The sequence below is a fragment of the Suillus clintonianus genome, assembly GCF_016758775.1.
Source record: "Suillus clintonianus strain FC179 chromosome Unknown DEU56scaffold_119, whole genome shotgun sequence".
In the NCBI taxonomy this organism is placed as follows: domain Eukaryota; kingdom Fungi; phylum Basidiomycota; class Agaricomycetes; order Boletales; family Suillaceae; genus Suillus; species Suillus clintonianus.
This window is the reverse complement of record NW_024539343.1, coordinates 95,246-115,178: the sequence shown is the minus strand read 5'-3', so window position 1 is coordinate 115,178 and position 19,933 is coordinate 95,246. Positions and strand designations below refer to the sequence as shown.

The following is a 19,933-nucleotide window of genomic DNA, read 5'->3' as shown; positions in this document are numbered from 1 at the left end:
GTTCTCGTCATCCCGTTCGGGATTCAACATGCTCGTCAAATCAAAGTGCTACCCCTGGGATAGGAAATGAAGTCATTTGTTATTTTCGTGGTTTTCCTGGCACTCTCCACCTGAATCTACCCTACAATCAGCTAAATGGACTGTGATAATCCTTGAGATTGTTTTTTTGCCTTTGACCTTGTGTCAAAATTTTATACGTAGTTAGTATTGAAAAACGTCGAAGTGTCTGCGCGCGATTTCTTTTCTGCGTGCGTGCGTGAAATTCCCGCGTGCACGTGATTTAATTATGGTGCAAACGGCCCACCATACGCCCACGGCACACTGCGAGCGCGCAGCTGCAGACTTAAGTACGGACTTAGCGTTTCGAGAATTCGAAAGTGCAGATACGAGGGTGTTATCTACTGAAAACGCGAGTCGCTGCGCTACGTCGGGAATATTTTATGATCACATGAGATTTTCGTAAAATATAGGGTGCCAACAACAATGTTAGGGTCAAGTGCCTCTGCGGCGCGAAGGTCCCGAACCATTACGAGAAGTACCTGCACGCCGTTTGGCCTTCGTCTTAGCACGAGTATTGGTAGCCGGTGGGCCTGACTTGATCTGGAGCTGCTCAGAGGTAGCTTTCCGCTTGACAGCTTTGGATGCCTTCTTATACCACGCGGCATAGCGGCGGTATGCAGTTTCACGCATAGCGCCCGCAATCTTTGTGATGATGTCGTCTTTCCTGATGCGAAACTTGATGGTGGGATCCTGTAGGGCAACAACATCAACGTCGGGATCAATGGCCTTAGCCATCGAGATGATTTGTTCCCTCATGGCCTCCACTCCTTTCTGAATCATATCCATGACTGAGTCCATATTGTCCACGGGGTATAGAGTCTGTGAAAAACAAACATATCACTTGAATGTGAATGTTGAGACAAGATTGGCTTACCCCCTCCGCCATCAAGGCTGGATCACGTGTCTCAAGGTTTATAGCTTCGTCCCCCCTCACCCAGACCACAAACTCCACCGACTCCACCGAGCACCATGTGTGACCCTCAACAACAACGGGTACGTCAAGGGTCGGGAGTACGTTTGACCCAGCGATGAAATCCTTGGCCGAGCGAATCGACCCATCTCTCATGAATGCGAGCCGCGCAGGTGAGTTCTTCGCGGGTGAAGAGTAGCGTGCCCTCTCGGTCACGACAGCCATGATCAACGTCAGTAAGGATGGGTTAGCGGCAAGCGCCATCTTGAATTTCTCCATTAAGGCGTCAATGTGTTGTGAAAACGCGGTCTCCCCAATGATAGGGATGACAACTTCCGCTGTAACGTCTTGCATATTTTGAAACGATACCCTCAAGTCCGGGACAAGAGAGTCGGATGCCTCGATGTTGCTCAATACATTTGCATTGATTGAAGCGCGATTAAAGGGCAGATTGTCGAAGAAGCACGTGAAAGCAGAGTGTAAGGCGATGAGTGGAGCTTCGTGGACCGCTGACGGCATCTCAACTATGAGGGTGCTGTCGGTGTCTATATAGGACAATCTGTAGCGTTGCAATAAGAATTAAGTGATAAATTGGTATGAGTTGAAGACGCACCTGGGCTTCAAGCCAAAATTATGGTTGTCTTCGATAAAGCGTACGATTGCTTCGAATTCCTCACGCCAGACCCCAGAAAACTCCTACAAGTGACAATGCAGTCAGCGCCACTGTCATAGATGTAGGTCCGTTGATTTTATGATAGAGACTTACCTCACACTCGTGTTGACGGTCTGGCTTTGCGATGAAGCGAAGCACCTCCTGGCCCACACGGATAGCTTCAGAATGGGAGATTAGAGGTTACATGATCTGCATGTTGTTTGCATTGGGTGCTTACCTGCTAGTGAAAGCTCGGGATTGTCCCGTGAAAACCGATTAAAACTATCCAACAGCTGATCCAAATGATCTGATGGAGAAAGTGTAGTCAAAAGCTTGCACTCGGGTGGACTAGGTGGATAACTTTTGATGGAAGATCCAACTGCAAAGGTGTCTTCAACTACCAGGTCTCTGACCTCGTGGATTTTGCGTTCTGATTTCATAAGGCTTTTTGCATGGTATTTGGAGTCGTTATTGGCGGAAATGCTCTCCGATAAGAAAGTGTGCTTGACGATAGCAGTCGACATGATGGCTTGTGCCAGATTTTCAAATCCCATGACTTATTTACATAAAAATCATACAACATGTCCAGTGGCATGCTTATCTAATTGGGATTCAGACGTCCACTAGATCAGTACTGACAACTCCGCAGACGTCTACTGTACAAAGCAACATGCTTGTTTATACTTTTCAGGTGAGTACAGCACGCACAAAGGAGAATGAAGGAGGTTAAGAAAGGAGCGGTTCATGGCGGTTAGATGTACAAGCAATGTTCTGTAGTATGAATATATTTCATTTAGATTCCAGACGCAAATTAGAACCTAATTTACTCACAGATGACACCAACTCCATGTGATGTTGTAAATCGAGCGAGGCTGCGCATGGACAGCGCATGGTCTACTTATCAGGATGGCCCGTGAAGGTCTGGATGAGTGCGGTATGCGGCATCATGAGATTCTTGGTAATAGATCAGATGTATGATAGATAACACACTTACTAGCTTTGGTTTACTCTGGATGACAGTGTGTGAGTCTGAGTCTGAAGAGTGCGCTGAAGAACCAGCGGAGTACATGGTAAGAGAGAAAGCAAAGTAAGCAAGCAGAGCTCGGGGCCGTACTATACAATCCAAAATAATATGGTGTAATATTTATCATGTTTGCCCAATATGGCAATATGCCTAATCGAGCAGTACCCCAAAATAAAACTAACAGCCGGACAACAGCCGGAGGCGAAGTAGTCTCTTACGCGTCGTTGCCGCGTTCTTTCAACGTTTTTCAAGTTAGACGCATAAGGCAATACTGCCTGATTCAGATAGCTCCGATTTGGGGACAATACACTCCGATACAACTCCGATATATTTTTGATAGGGGCCTTTTTCCAGCGAACTTTTTGTAGGTCTCGAAGGGCATACAGTGCCGGTGATATATAGCAGTAGTAGTACCGGTAACACTAAAGAGACTAGCTTTTTTCTAGTTCTAAAATATCTACGTAACGACCCCACATCTCTGAATGCGTCGAGTCCCACTGCAAATTGGCGAGTTGAATCAGGACGTTCAGTTCAAGTCCTTGACTCAGTTGTGCCACTATCGAAGACAATTCTTCCTCATGGTCTGGCACTTTTCTGACTGACTCCAGCTGGGGTGAAAATACCAGGGGCGAAAACGACTCAGGAAGTGGTGTCTGGGGTTGCAAGGATAGTTGTGGTGGGGATGGTGTTAAGGATGGCGATGGAGACGGCAATGGAGACGGCGGTGGAGGCGGTGGTGGAGACGGTGATGGAGACGGCGGTAAGGACGGTGGTGGAGACGGCGGTAAGGACGGTGGGGATAGACACGGTTGACGTGACGGTGGTGGCGCTTCTGGCTGCATAATTTCCGGTTGAGGGGTTATGAAGAAGCGAAACTTGCTAGAGTTCTTGCTATGGGGCGCAAACTGAGACTGGAAAGCCCCTCCAACAGTAACGTCCCGGCTGTACTGTTGTCTGCGGTAACCATGGCCAGCCTGAACCATGACTTGTGTCGCAGGATCGAATGAAACGCTAACAAATCTGGTTTTCTTGCCACCTGCTATAGCATGTTGTGAGTGAATATTAGTGTGATTTCAATGGTAAAAAAAATGCACCTTTGGGCATCTTCAACGAAGACCGTTACAGCTGCGGCAGATGAAGACGGTAAACTGGCTGCCAGAGTATTATAAATTGGATTCCAGGGTATTTAAACCTAGGCGGCGATCTCGCCAAGCCCTCGCGTTGGAGTATGTAACATTACAAAGTCTGGACTCGTGTTAGGACCAAACACATTCAATTGAATACACAGGGCTAGAATTGCAGCATTAATCGGCTCGATCCAATTAGCACTCCTGGACATTGCAACATCCGTAACACGTTGTGTCAGGGAGGGGGTAGCTGCATGTCAGTGAGCCAGAGCCGATGGAGAAGCAAACACTGTGATAGAATGTGAGTCTAAGTTTCAATTAATATAAGACTTACCAGTAGAAAATCGAGTAGGGAACCAGAGTCAGATGCTGCAGAAGTAGTGGAGCCTGTGAAAATCATGCGAGCCATATTTTGAGCGATCCTCAGATGGACTCAGAAGAGCTGGACCTGGATGAATTTGTATGTGCAGGGCCACCTATTAATCGATTCTGACAGGATGTACCATTCACAAATTCAACGTAATCGACAGTGATTTCATTCATCGTCTGCCACAGTGGACCGAGACATGTATGATGGGTGACGCGGTGACGGGCTTATCAAGTGAATTTGCGTCTGGATTAGGTGCAAACCTGGAAGGCCATCAAAATTTTACCAGTCATGTGGATCCGATCGGAACAAAATCTGTCAGTCACGTGATATAAACATCATGCTGTGTAGTGGTTGATTTTGTAGTACGCACAATGAATGAAGGGCGCCAGTGGACAACATTCCCCAGTGAAAAGCGCAACATTTGTCTCGCGAAGTCCAATATTATGTCATTGCGAGGTACGAAGATTGTGCAGCTGCACCCCAAAGTTACATAAACTGTTGGGGCAGAATTTTCGTTGCCCCACCTTAGACCTTTCTTATCCGGGATCCCCACCATCACCTTAAACCTTTCTTCTCCCCACCATCTTCCCGCCTCCAAGTTAAAGGTCCCACCATTCTCCTCCATTGGTTCCGCCTTGTGAGTGTCTCATGTGTCGTTTATCTGGAGATATGATTATACTGACCGCACGAGTTTAGAACAGCGAGAGCTACTCTATCGGTGCGTGACTTTTTTGTTGTTTTGTTTGTTGATGCTGTTCTAATTGTTCGCTCGCAACAGATTGCCAAAGATTCTTGGACCTCGGGCAAGTCAGTTTGCGAAGTCCAACTCTACTAGTGGACCTTTCTTCATTCCGATCTCCCGCATCTTCCCTGTCTGTTCTCTTCATCTATCCAAGTCTCGTATCCATCAGGATGATTTTTCACGTCATTGTATTCCGTTCGGTTTCCGTGCTATCATTATATCCCGCTTTCGATACCGCCGCTATGGAATACCTGCATTTTGTAGTACTATATATACTAGTTTTGCAATGATATCATAATTAACGAGCTACGAGCATATTCTGTAAGGCTAGGAAAGTGTGCGCTAATATGCACAGATATGTTTCAATTATGTTTTGTGTGAAAAAACATACGAGGACATTACACAGACTGCCCCGTCTCTTTACATTTTTCTCATTCTCGTGCGCTGCATGTTCTGAGGCTCTCGTATATGCTTTTCTCTCCAATACAAAAAATAACACGTCACGACATCTACGAGCCTCTCCGGTAAGGTCCAGTTTTCACTGGGATTCATTCACAGCAAGTACAATATTAATATCTTGAGTCTTGACGAACCGTTTGCACTGTATACTGGTGTGTCCAACATTCGATGAAATGTTTTCTTGTGTCTGAACAACTTAGTACTGTTGCAGTAGCACAACGTTGCGCACAGTACTGCATTGGCCTTACACAAGCTGCTCAGAGCGCTGAGCGCTGATCGATCGATCACTCACAACTTACCGCCACTTCCGAAATCGGGGTCATGGTCCTCGGTGTTCCTTTCATGCGTAACGTTTACACCGTGCTTGCATACGAACCCTCACCCTTTAACATCTCTGTCTACACTGGAATCCGTCCAACAACGGGACTGGAAAGTATCCGAGTATACTTTTGACTCAAACGGGACGCTTGTTGAGCCAAATCTACTCCCTCCTCCCCAATTTTTTCGGCTACCATCCATCGACGAACCCCGTATGAAATCAGTCGCTTGCCGGAAAGCTTTTATGTGCGTTATGATACTATTGTATTGTGATATTTTGAGTGACCCACTCTTCGGCTCCGTCCTTTCATGTCCTCATTAGGCTAATATCCTCATTAGGCTAATGTCCGTATGTGGTTAATTGTCCTTTTATGTCTCGACCATTTAGCGCAGGTGCACACTATAAAGCAGGGTGTTCTTACCTTCATCTTCTCTACAATCCTCTCCAACATCACTCGTTATTTTCTCTTGCGCGTTGCTCTTCATTTTTTGCTCTTACTCACACTCTTTATTTGTCTGGTTCACCGCACCTAACATATTTCACTTTTACCATGTCTGCGGCAGAGCATGACCAGCACAATCGGACCCACACACTCCCACTCCCAGACCTCTCTGGTGCCGTCCCGACCTCCACGGAGGCGAGGGCAAAACGTCGTATTGCCGCTCTAGAAGAGGAGTTACAGATGATGAAGCAAGAAAGAGGAACAAAGCAAAGGTTCGTCACCCATCTTGCTCGCTATATGCCTCTTGTTCATTGATCCTCAAAGAAAGACCACATACTATGTGTCTCAAGGCCGGGCAATCCGCCGCATGGTGGTCCTTTATGCCAACATTGAAAACTTAATTGCGGAGAACGATCGCAGATGTGAGGAGAGCTGGGAGAATTCTACTCCGGAGCATGTTTTTTGTTTTTGTTTTGTTTTATCATATGTTTAATTCTGTGATATAGCCAAAATCGCTTGCAGCGTGGTTATTTCGCGCTGGTGCAGACTCTGCCATGGATGCATGAAAAACTTGCAGAACTCGACCCCGATGATGTCGAGGATATGATGAAAAAGGTGCGAGTTCTCCATTGCCCAACTTTTCACACCGCATACTGATAATGTTTAGATTAAAAGAGGAGCGGATGCGGCCCGCGGTGATGATACCTCGACTCTCAAGGACTTGGTTGCCGCCTGGGTCAATCAAAGCTTTCATCCGTCCAACCTACTAAAATCTGATGACAAACAGTCGCGCGGCTTCATACACGAAGTTTGTGGCAAATTACTCTGCCCTGCTGAGTGGGATTGGAGTAAGGACTGGTGAGTATCAATTTTCGTTGATTATTACGTGACGCTGATAGGCTTGGGCAGCGTGAAAGCAGGCATTCGCGACCGAACATCAGATTATGTTGTGTCGGAGAATTCTTGGCCGCTCTTTGTGTATGAGAACTACTCAGTGAACAGTAGCGACCTCCAGCAAGGTCTTTTCATGTCGAAAATTTTGGTTCAGGTTAGTAGTTTGGAGTAATAGTCGTGAATACTTATAACATTTGTTATGGCGCTAGGCTTTTAAAGCCACCTTTACGTCTCCGTCATCGGCAAAAGAAGCTGATGGCGATGGTGACGGAGCCGATATCCTCGAGAACAACAGGCGCGCGCGGCGGGCACTAAATCAAGTCAAGGTAAAAACGTGCGTGGCCTCGATAATCAATATGAGGAAAGTTACACCTCGTTCTATCGCTTATGTCGCCTGTCAAGTCAGTTAAAATAATCCCCCATTGATGTCTGGCTTACCATCTTTGTCTCCCAGGTTCGGTTTTCGCTATCCAACATCTCGTCTTGGCGCACCATCGACGGTGACTTCGACTACGAAGCATTCTGGAACCATATCGTGGATTTTTTCGAGGACGTACCTGGCCCTGTCGCACGACGTAGGGTGACTACACTTCTCGAATGGTGGACGAGGTATTTACAATTTTGTCACATATGTTCAGATATCTAACCTAACTGTTTAGGAAGGTTTTTGGAAAAAATCATCGCGAGGACCTCACGCCGGAGGTAGTATCCAAAATGTCCGTAACAGCACTAGCAGAGCAACGAAAGGCACTGGAGGATTCCGTCTTTGATTCGGACTAGCTCAATCATTATTTTACCTTCCGTCATTGTATATACGCTTTGCTATATCATTGTCTCTTAATAATGCAATCATGATGTCGCATTCACCGTTTATAATTAGGATTGACTACCATTTGACGCACTGATGATAATAGTAGCACTGATACATTAAGTCCATAATGTCCAGCATGCCATTCACCGCTAAAATTATGTTTTCTGGACATGCTCTATATAATTCACTCATTCACGACTGTGATAACAAATGCTCCGATGTGAAATACTTCTGGTAGAGGACGTCACTCGCAGTCTCCACCTGTAGGGTATTAGTTGATAATCCTAGACATGAGAGGCGCACATTTGTAGGAGATGGAACTATGGTGGATGTGGGGATATCAGGATGAATTTCAGCAGAAAGTCGAGTTAACGGACAATATTATCTCCTAGTAACAATCTATCCTCCTCATTAAGATGCACAACTCATTCAATATGTTACGTTGTCTGAAGTCACAGACAGATCGGTACCCGAATGAAACTCTAACATATCTTATCACCTCCTCGCAACTCCAACCTCTTGTCATCCAGTCTCCAAGGGGTAAATTGTTCTGCCAAACAAAATGTATTGTATCCAGCGCTCAAGTGGGACGAAGGAATAATTTTTGTTGCCATTTTTTGTCTTTCCCAAGGTTGATCGGGACAATCTGTCTGGCTCTGCAAAGCCAATTCCGCAACCACGCACCTTCATGTTCATTGCATCCATACTTCCCATCGAATGATTTTTCCCATCTTGTTTAGAACTACCACCAACCTGACCGTCCCGCAGTGTTGCTTTATTATCTGCTGTATCCCTCATTTTAGTCAAACACTCTGTTGTTGCGCAGACAGAGCACAAGAAGTACGTGTTTTCACATCTGATATCTTGTTCGGTGTTGGTCCTATCAGCTAATAAGAATTTTGCTATGCCCACACTAACCATAGTTCCCCCACTCGCTAAGTGCACCTCTTGTGTTAGAGTTTGCAGATTGTGTTTTTGATCAAGGAAATCTGACTTTTGTATTGTTTAGCAGAAAATTGAGCGGCATCACCATATCTCGTTCGATACGGCAGCTAGACCGGCGGCTTACGAATATTCATGCAATCTCATGATTGCGAAGATTGGACATCACAAGGAAGATTATATAGAGCTTCCGGTGCCATAAGTTGAGTGCACTTTTGTAGGCTGTGCTGGTATACCGTCATTGACCAAATACTTTGATGTCGGATATGATGTGAGACAATGGTGGGACTCCAAGCGAAGCACATGATAAACATTTCAGTCAGTTCAGGCGAGCTTGTGACACGTATGGGTCGAGGGACCTGTGTTTTACCAACCGAATAGGTTGTCCAATGTAAACTTCGCATTTTCTCATTACGCAACCAAATATTAACAGCAACAATTCACAACTGGCATGAAGAGTTATGTCTTTTGCGCCAGGCATATTGTGTTGTAGATTGTCGCATGACGAGAGGACCTCGTGCTAATAGTAGTTACTAACTTTTGGGCTTGTTCGGATAACTACGGACTTGCGTTTTACTCCGTTGACTGGAGTCTCATCTTTCATTTGCAGGACAATTAAAGCAGATGATGATTCGTTGGACCTAGGACAACTGGGTTGGTTACCTCAAAAATTAATCGTTCCTACATAAAGTCATGTAACGCTCCCCGCAACATTGTGGAGGATTGTTGCGATTGTTATTCATATATAGTCTAATATGTTATTTTAATATGTTCATCGGTTTACTGATGAAGGACTTCCGACTCAGAAGCGATGACCCGGCCGTCATCCGAGTCGAACTGGATTAGTGCATACCTCAAGTATCCGGTGCTATGATGGTGTCTCTGGCTTAGACATAAAAAGCGCCATGGAAAACAAAGTGGAGAACTGCCATGAGGTTCTTGACCTCCTCCAACATGAGGTGTGGCAACAAGCTAGAACTGTGGACTAAGTACGAACCAAATGGGAACTACATTTAACTGCATGAACTCAGTCGTGGGAAATATCTGATACCAACCTCAGACTCAAGTTTGCTCTAGCCAACTAATGTCACTGTCCTCAACATCGACAATCAAGAACCAGCTCAATGCTGCTCTGGGGCAGAAAGCACAAGCATACTTTGAAACACTCAGCCAGTTTGTTTCTGGCAAGATATCCAGGATAGAATTTGACGAATCCGTTCGCCAGGCGCTGGATGCTCCGAATTTAGGTATGTGCAATTACTCCTGGCGTTTCACAGTGGTACTGACGTTATTCTAGTCCAGTTACACAACTCCCTTATCATCTCGTTGTTTGACTTTACCGTGCACCGTCGACTACCCACACCCCCTCCTGATGTATCGAAGCCGCCACCACGTAAACGTCGCCGAACATTGCCTTACCAAGGCCCGGATGACAATGATGATACTTTGCGGTCATCAAGAATTAAGCGATGGGCTGTATCTCTGGGGAAGCGCGAACGCGACCGCATACGAACACTGCCGTCTGCTCCTGCTGAACGCCCGAGACCTCGGAAATCTATTGATGAGATAGCACGTGATAGAGGGGTGGTGTTGTTAGCTGAGCGCGGAGGTGCGCATAATTATTCGTTGCATTTTGATGACCACTGAAATTCTGGTTCTTCAAAGATCCGCCCGGCAGTCGTATGCCGTTGCATCTTGCATCGGTCTCAAGAGCACCGACACTACAACATATTTTAGATAGAGTTAATCTCATAGCAGCACAACATAACCTTGGCGCACCATCACGAACCGTAGCATCGCTATTGATGCTTGCATTTGAGGTCCGTCATCCTTGACAGTATTGACATGCAATTCTCACATTTCATGCAGGCCAAACTGAAGCAACTTATTACACATGCACTTTCTCTTACTTCGACGTCTCACGCAATCGCCTCAATACATCCATCCACACGCCACTCACATAGCCGTGTTCTCACTGCATCATCTTTCGATACCCTATTCACACTTTCGCCTGCCGTGCTACCGAATAAATCAGCCGCGGCTATGCGCCTGGCTATTGGCGACAACGACGTTATGGATGATGAAGATGTTATCTTACTAAAGGATCGGGAGGTACGAGATCAGCGATGGCAGATACTTGCTTTGCTTGGCGAGCGAAGTACAGTCAATGAAGCCCTTAGGAATCTCAGATGACAGCCGTTTCCTCGGATTCCCGCCTTTACCTTATGGTTTTGATCGCTGGCTGTTACTTACTACCCACTTATTTCACTATAGCCACATGATGTGGATTTACATTCAGTCGATCATCCACAAAATATAAGCACATCTTGAACGACTTGAATTCAGCTATTCCTATGACTCATCGAACCATGAAATCGTTAGTTTAGTTATGTCATCTACGGTCAGCAACGTTGAATCGCCTTAGATGCCCAGCTTGCGAAAACAATTAATGCACTAGAGGACGCATTAAGCGGGAGCCCTAACTTAGTCTCTAATTACAAACTTCACAATCCAGACAGTGAACACCTAACAAAAAATATGGCCAACGTGGGGATCGAACCCAAGACCTTCGCGTACCATGAGTTGGTATTAGCACGACGCTCTAACCAACTGAGCTAGTCGGCCATGGGGAAACGAGCAAAATACGTCGTTAGATTCATGTAACTACCTGTCATAAGCTTGGCAGAAATCATTATTGGTCGGCTCTGTGCGCTACTAATAGTCTTCGCTTGCCGCAGAGTCGATGAGGAGTGATGGTAAGTGTTCAAGTCCAAGAACACTCGCTTCAGCGGCAGCATAAGCCACCATTAGTCTACCCAAATCATCACAAGTGACCCTCGGCAAGATGGTCCTTGCTAACAGGGAATCGAAAGGATGTTAGTTAAGCCATCCGTGCATAAGATTATATATTATCACCGTGAGTAATGCATCTGTTCAGCACATGAACCACCTATGGGGACATCTCCAGGTCTACCTTCCTTCTCTTTCCACTCCTCACACGATCAATGCTCTCCAGCTTCTCTTCCCAGTATACAATGGACCGTTGTCTTTTGAGCTCCCTTCTTTGCTTCTCAGCAGTATCATTTCCCAGCTTCCCCCACAGGCCTTTTCCCCAGTCATCCAGGTCCTTGTACTTCGCGGCATCATGGGCCTCTCGTCCAACTGCCTCAAAAGCTATAGTCTGCAGTCCACGGAGGGTGATGCATTCCATATAGGACCTCTCAGATGGACGGAAGGTCTTCGTGATGCGTGGAAAGCGGAGCTCGTAGTACTGGATGAGTTTTAAATATGCACCGCGACAACAAGGTGAGAACAAAGTGTACCTTGCTCTGCAGCGCCTTGGTGAAGCCCGCACCACACAACTCTACTAGAATCGGCTTCCGAACAAACACAGATGGCCTTGGTAGCGTTTGGAGCATAGCGTACGTGTAGCACAATTCATCAATAGGCGGCTGGATATTCAGTGTTCAGTATGATTATAAGCTCGTGCACATATGTACAACCTTGGGCCCATCAACCGCGTCTGCACGTATCCAAAAATTGAATTCCTCAAGCTGCTCGCGGGTTAAACCATATGAAGCAGTGAAGTATGCAACAAAGTGAGGTTTGCAACCGGGCTAAGAAAGACATCAGACCACATAACAATGATGATTCCGCACTTACATCGATGTTCATTTGCTCCGAGTTGCTTAGGACGGCGATGTAGAAAGTAGTCAGGGTTGATGGTGACACTGAACAGCCTGGTTCATCATCACAACCTCAAGGTCCAGTAGATAAAACACACATCTCAGTTCTCTAGCTCTGTCTTTCTCCCAAGCAGCGGCAACTACGACGAGGTCAATAGTATCACCATACCCAGGGACATAATCCTTTTTCAGCTGTATGCGTGTGTTTTCAGAAGTTGAAAGAGGCTATAGGTCGATGAACTGTTTGCATACCTTGACCCAAGGGAGTTTCCAGTCTCCATAGGTGCTGTCTGAAGCCTTGAGTACTAGCCCTTCCTCACATTCCGTAATACGCTTGGCCCATATTTCCCTCAATCTTTTTTGCCCTTCGGGCTCTTGCTCTTGCCCATCTACGATAACTGCTCGCTCAGCCAACATCGAACGCCCTGGAACTGGGGTGATAATACTCTCAAGTAGTGACCGGCGCATATAGTATGGTGCGTTCAACATGGAGGCTGCGCCCACCTGCAAGACATCAAAGAAAACGAGTGCGAGATGCAAGGTAGACGCCGTTGACGACGCATTCGAATGGAGTGAAGGGCAAGAGTCTCTGTGGGTACGTGTGAATTAAGGGTCATGATCTCGAAAGAAATACATGCTGTGTGTACGAATCATGCTTGATTTCGCCCCTTCGATATCCGCCTGCCCGGGCACCCTCAGCAGTGCGCGCTATTAAGCTACGTATATGCCAAAACTCTGTGATAAATTCAAGTTGTGCAAATGCCACAGTCATGTGGGAGTAGAATTACCTTCTATTCTGTGCCGCTCATCAGAATACGCAACCATCTCCGCATCAAGTATGATGTCTCCCATACTATAGCCAGCAAGGGCCTCCATGATTATGCTTTCCAAGACTTTCTCAGCGCATGAACTGTGAACATGACTAGATGGGGAAAAACATACGGGTGTACCGCAATACGGTCCATCGTCGAGTCCCTCTTACTCTTACTGAAAATTGTAATTTGTGGATCACCTTGGCCGCTAAATCGGACATGAATCTGTGCACGCTCGCCATCATACTTGGTTTCTGCCCAGATAGCGTTGCTGAGCCTAAGAACATTAAGTGCATGCAGCGGGCTCCGGCCCTTTGCAGATTTCGGTATCTGCAAATGATTCAAATCAGATGGCGAGTCACCGCAGAATTCAAAGAGCACACCTCAACTGGAACACCCCAGCGCGGCCTCGGGTGCAAAATCGCACCTCCAGCCTCAAAGCACAGGGCCGCTTCGGTCATGTTAGCACGCGCTCTGTACATTTTCAACATGGAGCCACTTGGGTCCCAAATCTTCATGAACTGCTCCTTCGTCAACACCGATTTGCTGTTCGTATTGTATTCAAGGAGAGCACGACTGGTAGACGCGACAGGGGGAGCGTATAAAATGGGTCTCAGATCTTTCAGAATGATCTGCGTGAGATAAGCAGCATCGAGAGCAGGAAGAGATTCAAATAAAGACCGCAGGATAGCATGTTTAGACCGTTGTGGCGACAGAGAATGAGCCACGTGGAGAGTCTTGTCAGAAAATGCGGAGGTAGAGGCCAGTTCATCCAACAATACGTTGATACCCTGGAGACTATTTGGGCCGATAGATGGCTACGGTTCAATTAACTGCAGCCAGCAGGTCAATTATTCAAAGAGGTACCTCAGCATCTGATGATTGTAAAGCGAGAATTTCCTGGCCAAGGCATCCCGAGTTCTGTTGCTTACTCCACTGTTTCAAGCGAGTGGTAGAGATAGGCGGAAAGGTGGAGGTATCAAGGCATTCCGGTAGAAGCTGCGATAACCTTGCTTCTTGCAGGTCATACTTCCTGTGTGAGTCTTCTTCAGGAAATAGAAGACGGAGAACGTGTGTAGTGGTATCCCGAGGTAAAGGTGAATAGTTCTTCTTGAGGGCTTCGACCCATAGTCTGAGAATGTGGGCGGGAGAACGGTTAACAGAAGACTGTTTGTTGACCCGGAGTGATGTATTATGTGCTGGAAGATTGGCGATTTCGTGCAGCAAAGAAACTAAGCTAGAGTCAGGGGTTTCAAAAACGGTTCGAGTGCGGCCAGGAACTTTTGAACGCACAAGGAAAACGGAATTTGCTTTGCTTGCGCGTTAGCCATCCTGCTCAAACAAATACGTTTAGTTCGAATGACACGGCAGATTTGGAGGCTTCAAGCAGGGTGGAGGTGAGAGTCGAACGCGTCGCGTGAACTTAAAGTTGTCACGATCATGTGCTGTCACAAACAAGCACAAATAGCCACGAATACATGTATTTGACATTTCAGCGGAGGTCCGTCGCTATTTCGAATAAAGCAGGGTATCTACGTAAAAAATCAACGAGGCTGGCGAACCAACAACATATGAGACGGGTATAGATGAAAACAGATGACCACAATCGAGATGGGTAAATAGAGTACAAGCCCTGATCTCGAATGCAGGGTAAAGTAACAGGGTAAGGTCATCAACTCTGTCTTGCCGTGTGCATTGGTGAAGGTATAGGGGAGCATGGTGCGTCAACTGGTAACCGGGCTGACGCGGGAAGGCCGATCATACGGCTCTGTCTGTTGCCTTTCTTGCCAACCGCAATGTTCAGGCCACGACTGGCGGCAAGATTAGATGCTCGTGACCGCTGTTCCGACGAAACTCCTTCAGATCGGAGCGGCGAAAGGAGATTGTCGTTCTGTTGTGAGTCTTGTAGATGGTGGTGACTCGAAGATAGGTTAGCACTCGACTGAGTTAAGTTCGACTCTACGGTTGCGTCCTCGGCAGTATCATTTCCACTTTCAGAATGAAGAGAAATGCTGTCACCGTCCTCAGAAGGAGTTCCGTCGGAAGGAGCTGAACACAATCGTGAGGAGTTGAAAATGAACCAGGACACATACATACCATTCAAGCTCCTTCCAGACAAGCCCAACAACTGATCAGCAGCAGCGTCCGTATACTGCCGACTGTTCCTCCGACTCAGCTCCTCAACATTGTCCTCATCACCCTGTCCAGAGTCAACATTGAACACGCGGTTGAACTCGCCCAGCATTAAACTAAACACGCCCGCAGGAATCCCAAGCGTAGGGCTAAAGACGATGCCAACGTTACGCATCGTCATTTTGTTCACCGTCGAATTTTGAACAATGAGGATGAGATGGGCTGTAAGAGCGCGCAGGAGGCTATAGTTGGCGATCGGCAAGGAGGCGATGAGATCAGATAGTTCTCGGATGCGTTCCTGTGCGTCGACGAAGTCTGCTACAGATGTCATTACAGGTAGGCCAACAAACTATAAGTCCTCTCACCTATCACTGCCAGGAACTTCAGATGCAACTCGCGTGTCAGGATACTGGCGGGCAACTCTCGCAAAAAACTCTTCAAAAGTCCAGCGATGGCGTGAGGATCCCAATATTCATCCGATGCAAGGAGATCCACGTCACCCTCTGCGAATAAAATGTCAGACGGTCAGGCGGAACTCAGAACATCGTGTAACTGACCTGCGTTGAAGCGGTCTTTCAGCCCTTTGATGACAGCTGAGCTCCCACTAAGACGGTATATACCCTCTTCTTGGTCTGCCTTCTTTGCCTCCAGATACTGAATGCACCTGAAAACCACTGCGGGCAGTCGAGCGATCTCTGCGACATCAATGGACTCTTCGAGTGGGACACCAAAGATAGCTCTGGGGACATGAATTATCGACTTGTCCACGGGCCGTCCAAAGTTCCAGAAGGACCGCGACTTCGCCTTCTCTCGTCTGTCACTCGAAGTTGCGGAATTCTCGGAAGGAGCATCCTTGCTGCCAAACTTGTATCCCGCTGGTATAGGCGCTCCGTTCATCGGAGCAGATATCTTTGCGCGATCACTGCCTTTCGAAGGTGTAGCGCTAGATTCGGGTGATGGTGCACGATCACCAAAGTTCGCTGTGGTTGGACTAGCTATAACAGATAATCCTGGATGGACAGACTTCCTGTCACGTCGCTGCTCCCTCAGCTTGTTCTCCGGTGAAAATGGTTCCTGCTTGGAATTAGAACCACGTTGTAGGTCTGAATAGTGCCCAAGCTCAGAGTTCGCTCTCAGATTTATCAGATTTCCACTGCTTCCCTCCAGCGGCGAGGAGCTAGGTAACGAGTTTGAAAGCTGCTCTGAGCTCCCCGAAGGCTGACCTCGCTCCAAAATCCGCCGAGCAGTCTCCTCTGCAGTGTAATGGTCTCGCTCGTGGTGAGCTGACGGGTCGAGTCCTTTGGTTGGACTAGCCGAGTGTGGGCGTGGATCCTGTGTGACCACAGGAATTGGTGCGGAGTGGAAGAGTTTTGTGTTGGTCCCGTCTTGCGTAAGCTGGCTGGTGGGGACTGCGGCACCGCGCGAGATATCATCCCTAGACATCGTCCGATTGGCACGCTTTCCGTTCGGCGTGGACACTGAACCATCATGATTGGAACTAGTGCTTGATCTTGGCTGCCCAGACCCTTGCCCCTGCCCAGAAGGGACGTTGACATTGATAGATATTGGACTGGGGCCAGTGGAAATGGATGTGGCAGGATCCTCGTTGAACGATCCAGATACATACCGCACAAGGATGTCAACCCAGCTGTCACGCTCTACATCGCTTTCTGCACACAGAACATGGCGCGAGTGAGATCCATTTGGAGCTTTCTTGGCCTCGATGATGAGGAAAGCATGCCGGTAATTTCTTTCGTCGTCATTGTCAGCTGTGCGCTGCTGTCGCCCTATCTGGGCGGAGGTAATCACTATCGAGCCAAGATGGGCGCCTCCACGCTGAGGGTACATAATAAGACGGCTGTGGCGGGTGACGAATGGAGGTTGCTTACGCTTTCATAATATTCCAATACTGGACCCTGGAGGACAAAGTATCGTGACTTCCACCCACCAAAGTTCTTCCCGCGTTTCGTCAGGTATCCTTCCTTGTGTCCAGCCTGCATGACAGGCTTATGGGTCTCTCGAACGATGTCGGAAGTGAAGAAGGCGATAATTTCGTCCTTGTTTTTCACAGGTAGGTCGACCAACGATTGGAGGTACACCTCGAGTGCGACCTGGGCATCGATCATATATAAGATATGACCATCACTGATGAGTGTGTCTCACTCACCTTGCGTTGATCGGACTTCGCAGGTGCATGATCCCTCCAGATCTTCCCCTCTGGGAGTACCGCCATCTTCTTCCCGAGACCCTTCCCCACGCTAGCTCGCATGCGATTATCAAGGGTCAGCACATCCGAGTACAGTTTCTCCACCTTCCATGGTTCTTTACCATGTCCTGGCTCCACATCAACGATGAATGATAAAACCTCCTTCCCACGGTCATTTGGTTTTACGGACGAGTATGAGACGGCGACCCGCGTCGTCACGAGGTCGTCTGGCAAGAGAGGAAGCGCACGGAACGTTGCGCTAGTGCCGGATGATGAAGTCGGATTTGTCGGCGACAAGTAGGATGTAGGTAGAGGAGATTCAGGGATAACAACAAAAGCACTGTCGGACTGTAGCAGCTCCCGCTGCGGGTGCCATTGCGCTCGCAAAGGCGTGCTCGCCGCCGCCGATGGCAGTGGGTTCGCTTGTGTTGGCGTGAGCATTAATGTAGGATCCAAGGACTGCACATGGGATGAGGGAATATGAATGGCGCCGTGCGAGGGGGGCATTGGAAAATCTTCTACTGCTGCATGAGGCTTATTCTTCGTTTTCAAGTGCTTTTCTATCGCCTCTTCCTCACGATCATCATCATCCATGTCCAGGAACTCTCCCACCTCACCACTTTGCCCATTTGTCAGCATGATCGTGGGAGATTCCCTCCGGGGCGCGCCATCGGCAGGAGGCGCCTGTCCAGCATTGCACTGCACATCATCGCTAAACCCAGCATTGTCCGGGCCTATAGATGGACTTGGCAATGGGCTCTCACCCATGCTGGCAATGTAAAGCTTCGCCTCATCTGGGAGTGAAACAGAAGAAATTCGAGACCCCCGTGATGGGTGCTGTGAGTGATCAACTGTTGGGCTAAGCAAGCCTGTCTGAGATGCGGTGTTTGAGATATTGATGGGAGATATGGTTGAACTGTTGGGAGACGTGGCTGAGCCATAAGGGGGAACGAGAGTGTTGATAGATGGAGCAGGAGGCTGGAGTGTAGTGGTGGGAGGATGAGCTGGCCGAAGGGAAACGGGAGGCAGGTGACCAGACTGAAGAGATGGTGGTGGTGGTGGTGGTGCAGATGACTGTTGCAAATGAGGTCGTGAGTCGGTTGTACGTGGTACTGGAGTTCTCTCCAGGTCGATACTCGATTGTGACGTTGATCCTGGCGAGGTGGCCCCGCTAGATGAAGTAGCAGAAGATGCGGCAGCAAGTGTTAATGAGGTACCTCGAGGAGGCACAACCAAAGGAGAGTTTAGTGGACGTGTAAACATTGAAGTCTGAGGCGTTTGGGGCATTTCAGGATTGGGGTCCTTAGTATTAATGTCTGGGAGGCATGGTGGAGAAACAGGACGGTCGTCGTTACGAGATGGTGATGCTGGGAGGAAAGTACTTAGGAACGTGACCAGCAGGAGATGAGATAATGACTTACATGTGGCATCTAATTGGTTGCGAACTATCCTTGACCGTAAGTCAGCAGACCCATTGACAGACATACTCGACATCGTGGCATTGGATCCTGAGGACCTCAAACTCCTAGTCTTTTCCTTCTCCTTCTCGCGATCCTTTTCCTTCTTTGCCAGCTCAGTGCTCATTCCCGCTGCTTGTAAGCGGGTCTTGTACGTATCTCGTTCACTACGGACACGTTCAATTTCCTTGAGCACCTGGTTATATGCGGCACGTTGCTTCTCAATAAGTTTCCAAAGCTGTGTATTTTGAGTTGAGAGGACGTTGCGTTCTGATAGGACCTGATCCAATGCAGCGAGTATTGGATTTGGTGCGTTGGCATGGGTGGCAAGGAGAGTTTCGAGAGAAATGGGGTATGTGGTGGTGTTGGCGTTTTGACCCAATGCAGAGGCCGCAATTGAAGCAGTAGAAGAGGATGCCTGAGGTCTCATTGACATCGGAGATGACGTTGACTGTGAAGTCGAGCTTCGTTCGCGGGAGGGCGTGGCACTGGCGACTGGAGTAGTCATCGTAGCAAGTTGTAACAAGTCAAGCTTTCGTGATATTGCACAACAACAAAACTTGGAACAAAACTAGGAAGGCAAGCGAAGCCTGAGAAGATGGTTTTTGTGGCAAGTGAGCCCTAATCGTCGTAGCGCTGTACGTTTCGTCGATGATCTGTCCCAATAATTAAAAGCGTGAAAATGAGTTATGGCAGACGATAATCGGAGATTCTTACATACCAGTTGAGGTCTGGTTGGAGTGGGATATTTATTTCGTAAGTCTGTGGTCTAGACCGTCGTGGGCAGCGTCGAACTCGTCGTGTTGGACGTTGAGCTCGCGGTTGTAGGAAAGAAGGAAGCCGCGGTCGAAGCTCAGTGGTTGTCCAAAAGAAGGTTTCGCAACAAC

At 47.8% G+C, this 19,933-nt stretch overlaps 6 protein-coding genes and 1 non-coding gene across 7 annotated transcripts; 2 read left to right on the top strand and 5 right to left on the bottom strand.

Annotated features, from left to right (window-relative positions):
* Positions 1–492: 492 nt before the first annotated feature.
* DEU56DRAFT_917941 (uncharacterized protein) lies at positions 493–2,146 on the bottom strand (the record flags this gene model as incomplete). Its single annotated transcript, XM_041358052.1, has 5 exons — positions 493–879; positions 935–1,529; positions 1,584–1,666; positions 1,737–1,801; positions 1,861–2,146. The coding sequence occupies 5 exons, from the start codon at positions 2,144–2,146 to the stop codon at positions 493–495; spliced, it is 1,416 nt and encodes a 471-aa protein (XP_041203173.1).
* Positions 2,147–3,077: 931 nt separating this feature from the next.
* On the bottom strand, positions 3,078–3,750 carry DEU56DRAFT_917940 (uncharacterized protein; the record flags this gene model as incomplete). The annotated part of the gene is made up of 2 exons (XM_041358051.1): positions 3,078–3,685; positions 3,741–3,750. 2 exons carry the CDS (start codon positions 3,748–3,750, stop codon positions 3,078–3,080), a joined length of 618 nt encoding a protein of 205 aa, XP_041203172.1.
* Positions 3,751–6,213: 2,463 nt separating this feature from the next.
* On the top strand, positions 6,214–7,779 carry DEU56DRAFT_746140 (uncharacterized protein; the record flags this gene model as incomplete). The annotated part of the gene is made up of 8 exons (XM_041349187.1): positions 6,214–6,377; positions 6,430–6,592; positions 6,628–6,720; positions 6,773–6,963; positions 7,015–7,153; positions 7,209–7,337; positions 7,454–7,608; positions 7,659–7,779. The coding sequence occupies 8 exons, from the start codon at positions 6,214–6,216 to the stop codon at positions 7,777–7,779; spliced, it is 1,155 nt and encodes a 384-aa protein (XP_041203171.1).
* A 2,024-nt stretch (positions 7,780–9,803) lies between these two features.
* Positions 9,804–11,180, top strand: DEU56DRAFT_832950 (transcriptional regulator of RNA polII, SAGA, subunit-domain-containing protein). The gene is made up of 4 exons (XM_041354628.1): positions 9,804–9,999; positions 10,050–10,361; positions 10,418–10,572; positions 10,622–11,180. Exons 1-4 carry the CDS (start codon positions 9,837–9,839, stop codon positions 10,943–10,945), a joined length of 954 nt encoding a protein of 317 aa, XP_041203170.1. The 5' UTR covers positions 9,804–9,836; the 3' UTR covers positions 10,946–11,180.
* Positions 11,181–11,291: 111 nt separating this feature from the next.
* On the bottom strand, positions 11,292–11,377 carry DEU56DRAFT_t101. Its single transcript has one exon. It is a non-coding gene; the product is annotated as a tRNA-Ile (tRNA).
* Positions 11,378–11,487: 110 nt separating this feature from the next.
* DEU56DRAFT_832943 (DNA ligase/mRNA capping enzyme) lies at positions 11,488–14,654 on the bottom strand. Its single transcript, XM_041354627.1, has 12 exons — positions 14,544–14,654; positions 14,118–14,487; positions 13,634–14,068; positions 13,381–13,580; positions 13,227–13,321; positions 13,077–13,173; positions 12,691–13,027; positions 12,537–12,630; positions 12,416–12,483; positions 12,256–12,369; positions 12,076–12,204; positions 11,488–12,023 (listed from the first exon to the last, which is right to left on the bottom strand). The coding sequence occupies exons 1-12, from the start codon at positions 14,579–14,581 to the stop codon at positions 11,703–11,705; spliced, it is 2,298 nt and encodes a 765-aa protein (XP_041203169.1). The 5' UTR covers positions 14,582–14,654; the 3' UTR covers positions 11,488–11,702.
* Positions 14,655–14,717: 63 nt separating this feature from the next.
* On the bottom strand, positions 14,718–19,927 carry DEU56DRAFT_832941 (uncharacterized protein). The gene is made up of 8 exons (XM_041354626.1): positions 19,768–19,927; positions 19,011–19,702; positions 17,551–18,956; positions 17,273–17,494; positions 15,941–17,219; positions 15,749–15,886; positions 15,348–15,698; positions 14,718–15,299 (listed from the first exon to the last, which is right to left on the bottom strand). The coding sequence occupies exons 2-8, from the start codon at positions 19,552–19,554 to the stop codon at positions 14,923–14,925; spliced, it is 4,317 nt and encodes a 1,438-aa protein (XP_041203168.1). The 5' UTR covers positions 19,555–19,702; positions 19,768–19,927; the 3' UTR covers positions 14,718–14,922.
* Positions 19,928–19,933: the final 6 nt, after the last annotated feature.

Bases quoted from the DNA above. Each gene is read 5' to 3' on its own strand.
- DEU56DRAFT_832950 (XM_041354628.1), top strand. From the start codon at position 9,837: ATGTCACTGTCCTCAACATCGACAATCAAGAACCAGCTCAATGCTGCT. The intron at 10,000-10,049 runs GTATGTGCAATT...ACGTTATTCTAG, and splicing joins GCTGGATGCTCCGAATTTAG to TCCAGTTACACAACTCCCTT. The intron at 10,362-10,417 runs GTGCGCATAATT...GGTTCTTCAAAG, and splicing joins GTTGTTAGCTGAGCGCGGAG to ATCCGCCCGGCAGTCGTATG.
- DEU56DRAFT_832943 (XM_041354627.1), bottom strand. From the start codon at position 14,581: ATGGCTAACGCGCAAGCAAAGCAAATTCCGTTTTCCTT. The intron at 13,028-13,076 runs GCATGTATTTCT...ACGTACCCACAG, and splicing joins AAGCATGATTCGTACACACA to AGACTCTTGCCCTTCACTCC. The intron at 12,484-12,536 runs GTGTGTTTTATC...CAGGCTGTTCAG, and splicing joins CAGAGCTAGAGAACTGAGAT to TGTCACCATCAACCCTGACT.
- DEU56DRAFT_832941 (XM_041354626.1), bottom strand. From the start codon at position 19,554: ATGACTACTCCAGTCGCCAGTGCCACGCCCTCCCGCGAACGAAGCTCG. The intron at 18,957-19,010 runs GTAAGTCATTAT...CTTTCCTCCCAG, and splicing joins CAACCAATTAGATGCCACAT to CATCACCATCTCGTAACGAC. The intron at 17,220-17,272 runs GTAAGCAACCTC...ATGTACCCTCAG, and splicing joins TATTGGAATATTATGAAAGC to CGTGGAGGCGCCCATCTTGG.